The sequence below is a fragment of the Patagioenas fasciata genome, chromosome 2 (genome assembly GCF_037038585.1).
Source record: "Patagioenas fasciata isolate bPatFas1 chromosome 2, bPatFas1.hap1, whole genome shotgun sequence".
Lineage (NCBI taxonomy): Eukaryota > Metazoa > Chordata > Aves > Columbiformes > Columbidae > Patagioenas > Patagioenas fasciata.
Window position 1 is genome coordinate 125,646,798 of NC_092521.1, and position 13,299 is coordinate 125,660,096.

Consider the following 13,299-nt stretch of genomic DNA (forward strand, 5'->3'; position numbering starts at 1 on the left):
AATTGGTAGCCCAGATATTTGACAGAATGAGTAGATGTACCTCTGACACTCTCCACCACTTACAGGATGGTGGTATGTGTGCTTATATAAAATATTCATCTTCTAGTGATTTGAAAGGGTATGCCCCTCCCTTTGTTGGAGGATTATGATCCATTTGGTTTGTTGATGTTTGATGTAAATTAATTTACATCAAAGTATGTTTTTATGTCCTATAAACAAGAAGAACAATGGCTGGTTTGTTTGTTAACCGAGAGGAAAAGGCAGATCTCCACATGAGCGGAACAGACTGTCCCTGTTGCATGAGCCGCTGTTGAGGATCATAATGAAACAGGCAGCAGCCTGTGTGGCTGTCAGAGAGTGAAGGAAAAAGCCCTGGCCTTATTTACACTGCAAAGAAAATGAAATTGCTGTGGCAGGGAGGAGGAAAATAACACTGTCCCGAAACTTGGCAGGGCAGCTGTCTTAACTGTTCTCTCCCCTTTCCCCCCGCGGTAGTATGATCATGGGGAAATCATATCTGCCTTTGTCTGCTTTGCATACAGGTAGTGCTTCCAACATTTATTTTGGAGAAAAGATCCCTGCTGGAGATGTATGCAAATTTCATGGCCCATCCAGACCTGTTTTTGTCAATTGCAGCTGGAGCCACTCCCGAGGACAGAATTATCTGCTTTGTGGAGTATTATCTAACAGCTTTTCACGAAGGCCGAAAGGGAGCGGTTGCCAAGAAGCCCTATAACCCTATAATTGGTGAAACGTTTCATTGCTCGTGGGATGTGCCTAAAGATAAAGTGAAAGCGTTGAGAACTAATGGTGCCTCCGCCGTTTCTAAGGACTCGAGCAAGGAGTGTGGCCAGGACCAGTCCATGTGCTACAAGCTGAGGTTTGTAGCTGAACAAGTGTCGCATCATCCACCAGTATCCTGCTTTTACTGTGAGTGCAAAGAGAAGAAAATGTGTGTGAACGCTCATGTATGGACCAAAAGCAAGTTTATGGGCATGTCGATAGGTGTTTCAATGGTAGGTGAAGGTAAGAAATGTGCTTTTATTTTGTTTTTTTGAGCTAATGTTGTGGGTGTCAACACTACAGAAATCCAGCTATTTTCCTGCATGCTCTGCCTCTGACCTGTCATTTGAACCTTGTGGCTATTTGTTTTTGTGAAGTTTGGAATTAAAACTTCATATAACATTTCTCTGCCCGGACAGAATGAGACACACTTCACTTATACGAATGTGTGCTTTTATTTATGCGAGGCTGTTAATGATATCTGAAGTACAGACATATATTGAATTGCAGTAGCAAATGCCTGCTGACAGCATATTCTGTAAGAACATTATTTGTCTTGCTCACTTTTAAAGTAATATGCGATTTGGTGTGGGACAGTTTCACAACTGGAGCAAAGCAATAGAAAAAACCACATTTTTGCTAAAGCCTAACATTCTTTTTTCATAGTCTATGCAGAGAATCATGGTTTCTCTAGTGTTTACAAAGTTAGTGTGTTATGTCAAACTTTATAGCAAGTCGTCGTCAAGGTGGAAATTGTGATTTGCCATATCATGCATATATGGTCTGCTTTGTGATAAGTCATTGCTCAACATGAATTCAGAAATACAAGGAATGATAACAAATTTCAAATAGATTATCTGAACTGATAAACACACCTGTACCAGTGTTGTTACTGACTGCTAATGTACTGATCTAATGTTTCTAAGCAATTTAGTCAGTCCCTTTTGCCATTTGAGGGTAATTTCCTGTGTATGGTTTTTAGTGTTTTGTCTTAACTGGTTTTTAGACTGCAGTCTCAGAAGCACCAGGACAACTTAGAGTAGATGCTGCTTTTTGTCATCATTATGTTAAGTACTATGATATTAAAGGTAGTAAAAAAGTAGAATGGGAAATGTGGTGATTTGGTTTTGCTTATTAGTAACAACAAAACAATTATGGTGATATATTCTGCTATTTCTGCTACCTAGAGCTAAAGAAAAACTCGAACAGTAGAAAGGGCTACAGGAGCTTCTTTGCTGACAGCAATTTATTCCCTTTTTTTGTAAAAGAGCCATGAACCTTCCTTACTGGTGGATTCGATATTGTTGTTATAGTTGAAGTCTGTAACAGCACTGGTCTTTCCTTCTTCCTATGATTTAGTTATTTTGCTTTTAATGTGGAGTTGAGTGAAGTTGAGAAAGGAACATCAGAAGGGAAATTTGTCTTTCTGTCTGTCTCCTGACTGTCCTTCTGCCAGCCTGAGTCATGGGTTTCACTTGCTGCATTTTTTTCTGGTACATCTAAGTTTCTAGTACTGTTTTTTCCCAGTGAAGGGAGCTATTTAATGGAAATAAAATTAAACACAAAGTCACTACGATTATGTAGGAGTAGGGAAATTTCTTTTTCTTGCTCCTAGCGCACACAGTTCCCTGGGATTGGGGGTGTCTACTGTGGCAATGATTCAAGACTTCAAAGTCCTGATGTGTCCCAGTTTTGAGAGAGAAAGGGTCTAGGCATTAACCACTTCCCTACCCCAAGGATTGTTTACTTTGTATTTGTGAGAATTAAGTTTTCCCCTACCCCTCCCTTGGTTTTTTTCATCATCCTGTTGATATCCCAGTAGTGGATACAGGCTTCAAGGAACATCAATGATGAACTCTTATTCCAAGGTTTGCTACTGTCTTTGTGATGGCCATTTGGGAAAGAAGTTTGGGTTTACGGATTTATCGTTATCATTCATGTTTTTGTCCATGCAAGTGGTGCAGGAGCACGCAGCTTCATGGTGACAGCATTTCTGGGAAGTGACAGAGAAACTCCAGCACTGCCCAAGCATTTCTGTTATGTGCTGAGGACTGGCAATAGGCTGCAAGAAGTTGCACCACTGAAGCTTCTCTGTCATCTGGAGACAGCCAGCCTAAACCTGACAGCCTCGGCTTAAAATGTTTGCTTTGCAAAGCTCCTTCTTCACTCAAAACTACACTTTCTTCAAATTTTGAAAATTCGTTTTAGTCCTGGGGAAGTCCTTCTAATTACATTGGTGTGTAGATTTGTCAAGCTGTGCAAAAATCAGAACCTGGTGCGTACATTTCTTCCCCGTGTGCTGCATAAGTATACATTCTGTATTAGATTGAGGTCAGTGTCAGTGCTGGGTAATAGATTGCTGAATCAAGAAAAAGTAACCCCTGGAATTACAATATGGAAAAGCTATGTCTGTATTTACACGTCTCGTAATGCAGAGCCTAATAATTTTTTAATGTGAAATATCATTTGGGGAATTTTCTTCATGTTTAAAGACATTTTATGCACTGCAGTGTTTCAACTGGGGTGAGTTAGTCTAGCAAAGGGCAGCTTAAGGAAAGACCTGCTGCTAGTCAGAAAGGATATGAAGAGGTAGTTAAGATAGGTAGAAACTGAAATTAGCTACTCGGAGAAGCTTCCTGACAACAAGGTTGGCTGGAAGGGTTTTAGAGTCTTATTATTATTATTAAAACCAGATAAAGCAAGCTCTTCAGCAATGAGTGAAGTGTGGCTGATCCTGCTTTTTTGATAAGAGACAAACTGACATCTCACAAATCATAGAAATCCCTGTGGGGTAGGTTTGTTTTATTTGTTTAGGGTTTTTTTCAGCTGTGCATTGGATAACCTAATGAATCAGGTTTTATTGTGGATTTTTTTCTTGTTGCATCCTCTTATTTGTCTTTCTATTATGAGCATATTATGAGTATTCAGCGTTTTTTTTCCTGACTGTTGCTCAAGTTTCCTTATGTACACGTTGGTGCCTTTGACTTTTTAATCAGGAAGGATTTTAGATTCTGCGTGGTGCTACTTGAAAAGCAGTTTCCTTGGTATCTCTAATATACCTGCATCCATTCTGAGACTTCATTAAAATTATTCTGGTATTACAGTCGTTTCATTAAACTTTGCATCCGTTCAGTACTGTTTGCTTTATGTAGGAAAAAAAATTCTTTCCCAACAGAGTGTTGGGAGAGCTGCAATGAATATTTTGGATGATTCAGTGGCAGGGAGTGACCATCTTGTTCTATTTCAGATATTTATCAGAACCATTTTGTTTGACCTGTAACTTAGTTATAACCTTAGTGTTGAATACAAACAACTGTGATTTGTTTTGAAACTTTGCTCTGTACTGAATTGTTTTGTGTGTGGCCTTCAAACAAGTCGATGAAGCTTTCTACTGCAGCTGGCTATTTACAGAAATAAAGTAGTACTGAATTTTTGGACCTGTGTTGTGTAAGAAATATGCTGGTAATGTTTCTGTGGTGCTTTTGAAGTGTAGTTTTCTAACTTGTCACAATGTCCCTGTATGTTTGGAGCATGTTGCTTTTTATGCTTTGTTGTTAGAAGCAGCAGTGGAGATGCTGAAACGATGTCATGGAAGTATTACACAAAGGCTTCTCTGAGAATTTAAAGAATTGAGGGATTTGAAGACACTATGGTCCTGTCATACAAAGGGTACAGCTCAGTATCTTGATTGTACCATTTTTACTGTATGTTGCGCCTCAAAGTGACTAACATTTTTTTTTTTCTATCTGTGGTTTTTGTTTGTTAATTCAAAGTAAACATCACTTGCAGAGATGCAGAACAAGTAGGAAGGCATTGCTGGAAATCTGTGCACGAAGCTGTTTTATATGCTGGCCCTTCATCTGTGGTTATGAAGGATCTAAATCTGGCTTGCTAATGAAATGTCTCATTTTTTTTCTTCACTGTAGAACAAAGCCCCATTCTTCTGAGTAGCCAGAGTTGAGTTTCCTCATGAGAAAGCTAGCCTGAATAGAAGAGAGGGTATTTTGCATAAAACAATTCATGTTGCGTTTGCAGTCCCTAATTCTGGTTAATGTTAATTATGGGCTATTGAGAAAGTGAGGGAGAAGAGGGTGTAATGAATAAAAGCATATAAAATTTAAATTAGCAAGGGATGCGAGAGTCAATGTAAATATTTAATGTCTTTTACATTGTCCAAAGAATCTTCAAACAGATTCTGGTTGTAGGATAAGGATGGAACAGGCCGTGGTGAGCACAGCTCAGCGTGGGCTGCGCCTGTTCCTTTTCTGCTCTTCGGTTTTGTTCCAAAGGAGCAAAATTCAACGAAAAAGTGTCACCTTTGATTCACAGGTTAATTTTGCTGAGAGCATAAAGTACTCTTAAGTGGATTGATTGGTATTATGAAGTGGCTAGTTATGGCTTGTGTTTTGACTCCTGCTGTTTTAAATGTTTTAAAAACTAGTGAGGTATAGGCTTCTAAAAATTAGTTTTTAAATTGAAGTCAAGCTTGGGAAGATTTGATAGATGGGGCAGCGGTTGAGTGCACTTTCCAGGATAAATCTAAATGAAAGCAATGAATTTTTTTCTCTTGTGGTTTTTGCTGGTTTGCGTGTGTGTTTACAGATGTACAGGTCTATCATTTCTGTTCCTGTGGCATTAGCGACTTTTTAATTTACCAGTCCCAAAGACTGACTGTTTTGTGCAACTGGAGCTACCAAAGTATTTCCCTGATGTTAATTTTTATATTAACATTTTTTTTTCGCCCAGTGGTTTCACAACAGTTTCCGTATGGCATGACACTCGTTACTTAATTTAGCAAATGGCTACAGTCTTTAGAAAATGAGCAGCGCAGCTTGCTGGAACATTTATGAGATGAGAAGAACCTGGTTCTGGCATCTCATGTTTTCCCAGGCGGATCTGCCCGGCTGGTGGTGCTCTTACACCCGTGCGGGGTTCAGCCTGTACATAACTTACTCCTGTTTGTGCCGTGGTACAAATAATGCAGACAGAATGAAGAGCCTGTTAAATTAGGAAACTGCCCGAGGCCGTTTGTGTCCCACGTACCATTAGTTGTTCAGATTGATCTCCATACAATCAGTGGGAAGCATTAAATTTCACATGCCTCTTCTGCAGCTTATTGATCCAGAGCCTCCTCTGGGTATTTTGTCAATATGTGTTACTGGAAAATCAATTCTCAAAGATGCAGCATCAGTGAGGGATGTGTAGTAGTCAACTGGGGAAAATTATATGCCGCGAACATCTCTTCCTTTAGCGCAGGCTGAGGAGTCGTGAAGAGGAACATGCCTCCGAATACATTGTTTTACTGAAAAGTGGGAGTGAATCATGCTGAGGACATTTCAAGGGGGAATTTCAAAATTCTGCACATGTTTGTAAAACATACACTCTTCTCTAAGGGATTTTTTTCTAATAATGAGATAGATTACTGAATCTACTATTCCTCCCAGAGTACTTACCTGGTGCATTCTTCATGCATAATAGCTGCCTATAAATACTTAAGATTTTTTTAAAGGAATCTACAGTTTCTGAAAGAAGTCTTTGATATGAGAGGACAGAACATTACTGAAAATGGGGAAATCTCCCACAACTCCTCATATGTATTTATTTAGAGCTGTTTTTCAGCTAAAAGGGAATAATTCCTTACAATTGGGGAGCAAGGGAAGAAAAGTAGCAGGCTTTTTTAAAGATCAGTCACAATGTAATGATACTTATAAGCTGATGTTAAGAGTACACAACACTCAGGGGAAAACAGAACAAAACAAACCAAAAACCCCACAAAACCAGAAACAACACCACAAACCAAAACTGTTAGATTGTTGTTTTTCTGCCTTTAATTTCTCAAGACTTACACCAGTCAGGGTAGGGCATGAATTCACGTTGTGGTAGCAGTTACAGGTGTTGACTCTTAGCATCGCTTTGGCTTCTTCTTCCCAAAGAGAGGACAGGTCTGAGTTCAGACATGGTGGTGCAGCTACGGTCCTCATGGTGCTTCAGTGAAGTGAGGTTTTGCATGTTGGCTCTGTAAATGACAGAGTCCAGCAACTAAGTCGCATTAATCCGAAAAGCAGGATCAAGTTGTGGATATTTTAAATCTTCCCTTTCTTCTTTTATAGATTGTCATTATTGAACTGGAGTCATATTTCAAGTGAGACAGCACTTCCTTAAAAATTTATTTATTCAGGTGTTTAAGGAATTTAAAAAAATATGGTACCAAACGCTAAAAATACTGCCAAGAGAGCTGCGTGTTCAGTTTTTAATATCTAACTTGCTGCGGTGGTTAAATATTTACATTGAAGGTCGCCACTGGTATTTGCCGTTCACTTTTCAGCGTGCTTGGCAGCGCTCGGTTGAACTCTGTCCCTCCCACTCGAGCAGGGAGGAAAAAGCTACCCATCCCACCAGAGGCATGAAAGCAAACCTTTGGTAACCCAGAAGGAAATTGTGATTATTATGGCAGTTTCCTCTCACCTGGGGACACACAAGGATGATCATAGGAGGGTGATGGGCGCATGGAAGGAGGAGGCTCTGGAGAAGCTCAGGTGAAGGTGTGGTTCATAAATACCGCGAGGTTCCCTGTCAGCAGTGAGCACCACACCTGCCCTCCATGCTGCTGTTAGACCTTTTGTGTTTGAAAATAAACCCAAACACAAAAAACTCAAAACAACCTCCCCCCCCAGCTGTCGTGTTGGAAGCTGATGCTTCTTTGGCTGCGTGAGGATCGTGTTTGTGCTTAGACCATTGAGCCTTGGGAAACGTGACTTCGTGGGTGGCACCACAGGCGGCTGCTGCTGTGTGTCTGTCACCTGTGGATGGAGTGAAGAAGGTGGAGAATAAATGGGAAGAGGAGGAGAACAGGAAGCTTGGCAGACTTGGGTCTAAAAGCTGTTGTAGTTGTCTGTGTGGAAAATACCCAGCTGCAGGCTGTCAGGTCTCCTTTCTGCCTTTGATCAGATTGTTCTTTATTAATTTAATGTTATTATAGCATCCATGTAGTGGGTTTGATAAGCAGAGTCATCTTTTTGAGGCAAAGTTCTCCTTGGTTGCATGTCCTGGGTGAGCTGGGTACTTGAACCTGCCTGTAATGTGTTTTACCTGCAGGTGTGGAGCTGAGAAGTTTGAGGCAAAACGTTTGTGTTCAGCTGTGTCCTGGCTGTTCCCTGCTGGCCGGGGCTCAGCACCTCACACGAGGAGCTTGTGACTTGCAGAGGCAAAATGATTGAAGGTCCTTTTAAGACACCGGTTTTATGTGTTTGTGCTTTTGCACTCTCCAGCTTGTGTGCGTTGTGCTTGCCGGACTAGAAGCGCCGGCTGTGTCACTGCTGGCAGGCTGATGTTGCAGAAGCCCTGACAACAACTGCATAAAACTGCTCTGGCTTGAAAAGATGTTTTCCCATGAACAGTTTCAGGAGGCAGAAGCGACAAGTTGCAGAGCGTCCTGCGCCTGCGTTTAGTTCTGTCAATTGAAGCCAATATTTAAGATGATGATTCTGTTAGAGCTTTGTGCTTTTACATACTGAATGTTATCGAGGTTTGTGTTTTCATACAGTGCAAAGGGCATATTTTAATGTTGACAATAATAGTGCTTTGTTCCTGTTTAGTGTTTTTTCATTATTACATGTCAGATCACTTTGCAAAATTGATGTTGTTATTCCCTTAAACAGATGGACAGACTAATCAATACCACTACCAATGTGTTCTTCCCAAACCTACACCAGGGTGAAGGCAAATTGGCTCAAGCTCACCTTGTTTCTAAACAGATACTATATCAAGATAATTTTCTTGATTTTTTTTTTTCAAAGATTTACAGGTTCTCAGTTCTTCCTGTGATGCATTATTTTCAATCCCTGTTGTGAAAAATTATTTTCAAAGCTGTAATTTTTGCCTTTAGGTTGTTATTAAATGTGACACAAAAGAGTGTAAAACTGTAATCAAAAATATACTATAGATATTTGGCAGGATCTGATTCTATGTGCAAGGTTTAAGATGCTCTTAACCTGGTCTTATATCCTGTTCTTCGTCATCCTGAAGACCAGACTATGGTGGGGATAGAGCTGTGTCCTTAAGCCCAGGAGAAGCCAAGATCTGATCACACATGCGATTTTATTTGCAGTTCCAAATAATCTTGAAAAATTACTGCTGATGCATGTTGTTTTCTGTTACAACCCCATACTGTTGAGCGTGGAGGAACCTTTTCAGAATTAAATAGAATTGCCAGGAATTTTCTCTTCATGGTACAGACATTGGTCTTGGGGGTAGAAGAACAGTGGCCCTGGTACCCCCTCTGTTGAGTACACAAGACTTTCACAAAGGCTGTGTGGGAAACCAGGTGTTTGGAATCAAAGGAGCAAACTTCTAGGAAATTTCTAGATGGCTTCCTTAAGCACTTTTCCTGGTTGCACCCAGGCAGACTGAGAGAGACCCTTTTGCGCCCACCAACAAATGCATCAGTAACAAGTTAGTGGAGAGAACCTGGTCGTGTCTGATAGAATGGACAATTGGAGAGTCCTTTGGCCATGCCCATGTTTTTTCTGGAAGGAGATTATGATGTGACACTGATTGAGCTTCAGAATATTCAATATGGCTTCTGCAAGCAAATGTTGTTGTTTTTCCAGCTTTAGCAGCTTATTGCTTGTAAATAACACAAAATAAGCCATCCAGTCAGATTTTCTGATAAGCCATTTAGCACTACGGAGACACCCCAGGAGACACATTCGAATTGTGTGCTTTGTTTGAAGAAATTTGTTCCAGAGGGCAGACATTTTTTTATTTTGGGCAGACAGTACTCTCCATCAAGGCAAATCGCACATCGTGCTCTGTGTGGAAATACATTTTGTGAACAACAGTTGGTCGATGACTGTCAGGTCTTACCAGTGAACTTTTATCATGTCTCTTTCAACCTTCTTCCCACGTAGGTGTTCTTTACTTGATGGAACATGAAGAAGAGTATGTTTTTACCTTGCCTAGTGCCTACGCTCGCTCGATACTCACCATCCCATGGGTGGAACTTGGAGGGAAAGTCAACATCAGTTGTGCCAGAACGGGCTATTCTGCTACGGTCACGTTCCATACCAAGCCGTTCTATGGAGGGAAGGTCCACAGGTACGGGAATTGCTGCCTTATTCTTGTTTACCTGCTATTGGATTTCAATGGAAAGACTCTGGGGCATTTGTTTGGTTCTTCTGTTGTAGTATTTTATAGACAGATATCTGAATTTCTTTTCCTATTAGCATTTGAGATGACTTACAGCTTTAGGGAACAGTTTATTGTATTTATATATTCCTATTTTGTTTAACTGAATTGGTTATACTCCTCTCATTTAACTAAAGTGAGTGTACTTTTACAGGCTTTGTTGCTTGTAAAAATGACTCTAAGTGTAGGATCAGAAAATTGTATGTAGAAAAGGCAATATTTTTGTTACACCTGCTGCTGCTGTGTGTGAGTCTTGTAGCTGAATGAACTGGTTTTGGAGTTGGAGCTCCTGGAAGGGGAGAGAAGCAAGAGTGTCGCTGCCCACAGCCACAGCTCCTTGCTGGGGACTCCCAGTTCTGCACTGAGATTCCAGATGATTAATTGTTATTTAAGTGTCTTGGATCCACATTACTAAAGATGTGAAGAGGCACTATGCAAGATAGCTTCTTCTCCTCCTTCTCTGCTCAAGCTGATGATCCAATTTTTGACATATGCAGACCCCGTCCTTGTTCTGCTGTGGACTGTGGCCGTGTCCATGGCAAGTGGTGTTGCCTGTTGGGGCGTTGTGCTTCTGTGTAGTTCCCTCTCTCTTGTTTCACTTGGTCTGGTTATTCTGCCATATATGGGTCCACCGTTTCGATGTTGTGTTCAGGCAGATTTCGACAGGGCTTTTTCTGAAAGCTGTAGATTAATAGTTCGTGCCATCAGGGTGAGTGAAAATTGGGGAAGGTTGTGCTGCGTTAGTTTAAACATTTAAAAACTTAATTGAGTTTACGGATTACTTGACATGGCTACATATTCATACACACACACACACACACGAAACCTCTCCCTGTATTTGGTTTTACCTTCTCCTCATACTTAGTTTTGCATCCCTACCTATCTATTCTGCTCACTCTCAGACTAGTTCTTGGCCCACTGAGGTGGCTTTAATCATTGCCTCTCAGCAGCAGAGAAGTAAACTTGTATTGCTAAAGAAGAAAATAAAGGTACCTGAAGTCCTTGACATAGTTACCTGACAGCATCATGTCCAGGTGTTAAAATAACATCCGTACTGAAAATGTCACATGAATGTCAGGGGCTGTTTTTCAGGCTGGTGAGGTGAATAGTTGTGGGTTAGAGCTGAGTATCAGAGTTTTAAACTGAGTTACTGCTGTGCTTTGGGACAATGTTGTCCAAAAGCTATTGCTGTGTTAACAGAACTTTCTTGGGTTGAGTCTTTCTTTTTGGAGACAACATCACTACTTTGCTTTAAAAATTACTTTGTAGATGTAGAAAGCTGCTTGTAGCCTTAGCTGTGGTAGTGCTTTCACATGCTGATATAAATGGTACCAGTTATTCCTGTGGGCTTTTTTCCTTCCTTCTTGAATTAGGGTTACGGCCGAAGTGAAACACAATCCCACTAACACCATCGTATGCAAGGCCCAGGGAGAATGGAACGGGACGCTGGAATTTACTTACAGCAACGGAGAAACCAAAGTGATTGACACTAACAAACTGCCTGTTATCAGGAAAAAAATCAGGCCGACACTGCAACAAGGCCCCATGGAATCGAGGTAAGGGCAGAGTTCTGCTTCCGAACCTCAAGTGGCAACAGAACGGGGAAGCAAAGTACACTTATAAATGGTGTGGTTCGAAACAACCTCGCTTCCTGCAGCACATTAATCTAGGCACAAATAGCTGAACCTGTGTATTGGTTCTTTGGTACATAAATTACGTTATAGTGGCGTATACATCTATTTTGTAGAGGGGGAAAATACTTGTATGTGTTCGAACAAGCATTTGGAAAATGATAATGCAGTGTTTTCACCTGCTTTTCTGAGTGATTGTAACACGGTAGTCAAATTAGTCAGTTTGTTGCAAGTAATGTTGCATCGTACAATTTACACTGGAATTTCGTGTTTTATATATTTTATAATATATATTTTAAAAAAAGTGAAGTATACTGCAATGCGGGATATAAATACACACGCACATGGTTTTAAGGCTCTCAGCACCCACTTCACATGCCTGACTCTGACTGTGTGCATTAGAAAAAAGCTTGTTCTGTTATTCACTGTCAATAACTGTTGACACTTATCTTCAGAAAAATCAATATTTTTATTGAATTTAGGAACGTTTTATTGAAGGATTTCAAAACATGAGTTAAGCTGCATTTTATTATCTGTAAATATGTTTATTGTACAAAGGTGTGTCTTGAGTCATTGTGCAGGGTTAGATGTAATTTTCCTGCTTTCTAGACATGCTCACAAACTCATTTTTCCCTGTAGTTCAGGAACAGAAAAGTTGGAGTAAATAAGGGAACCAGTAGCTCTGCAGTGTGTTTGTTGTATTTTTTGTAAGCAGATGACAACCACCCAGCGTTTCTGCAGGATATGCAGTTTATCAGATTGTGAACAGAAACTCATTTAAACACCCCTGGAAAGATATGAAAGCTGCAGTCGCTTTCTTCTTTCTCTTGGGGCAAAGTTTCTGCTGGGCAAATACAGTGTGAGAAGATATTGTGTCTGAATGCTGTCAGTTGGGTGAAAAATAAATTTGGTTGGGTACTGATAGTGTCTGGTAACTCAGAATAGAGAGCACAGAGCTAGAAGGGCTCCCTAGAATCAGTGTGTCAGCTCCTCTGATAGTAACCTGGTGGGAACATTCAGTGCCCTGATTTAATGCTGTCTTGGCTTTTGTCTAACATTCTCTGGTAATCCAAAAATCCAGCTGTGAATACATGCAGAATAAACACCCGTCATTTGGACGTGGGTCATCAATAAGGAATGTGAATAGGAAATGATTAGAAAAAAAATCCACCTGCTTTGAGAAAAAAGCTCAGCTGCTGGAGGGTCTGGAACACCAACAAAAGGTTTAACTTGCATGGCAAAATATGAGGAGTTGAGCAGATCTGAATATCTGGTCTGCAAACGGGATGAACATCCATCCCAGGGAAGCGGTGGCTCACAAGTTGTGCCCCTTGCGAAAGCGGCACGGAGAACACCGTGTCTGTCTGTCTGTCCCTTGGGGCGTCCTCACTGGCGCTTGTGCTCCTTCTCCATCCCACAGGCGCCTCTGGCAACACGTCACCAGTTCCCTGAAAGAAGGGAATATCGACGCAGCCACCGAGCACAAGCACCGCCTCGAGGAGAGGCAGCGAGCAGAGGAGAGGCAACGTGCGGCTCTCAGCACGCCGTGGAAACCAAAATATTTTGCCAAAGAGGTGCGTTCATTCCAGACCCAATAGCGTCCTCCTGCTCGTCTGTGGTTCTTACCATGGGCTAGTGTTGTTATATAAATTGTTATTTTTTTTTAATTTTATTTTTGCCAGGGTTTGGATTTATTTTT

The 13,299-nt window shown here is 40.9% G+C and overlaps 1 protein-coding gene across 1 annotated transcript in view; it reads left to right on the forward strand.

The window, feature by feature from the left end:
* OSBPL10 (oxysterol binding protein like 10) overlaps positions 1 to 13,299 on the forward strand; it is a 121,285-nt gene that overhangs the window by 104,606 nt on the left and 3,380 nt on the right. Inside the window, exons 8-11 of the mRNA XM_065831996.2 lie at positions 543 to 1,026; positions 9,693 to 9,879; positions 11,343 to 11,525; positions 13,021 to 13,174. Coding sequence (XP_065688068.1) covers positions 543 to 1,026; positions 9,693 to 9,879; positions 11,343 to 11,525; positions 13,021 to 13,174 — 1,008 coding nt within the window. The remainder of the gene's footprint in view (positions 1 to 542; positions 1,027 to 9,692; positions 9,880 to 11,342; positions 11,526 to 13,020; positions 13,175 to 13,299) is intronic.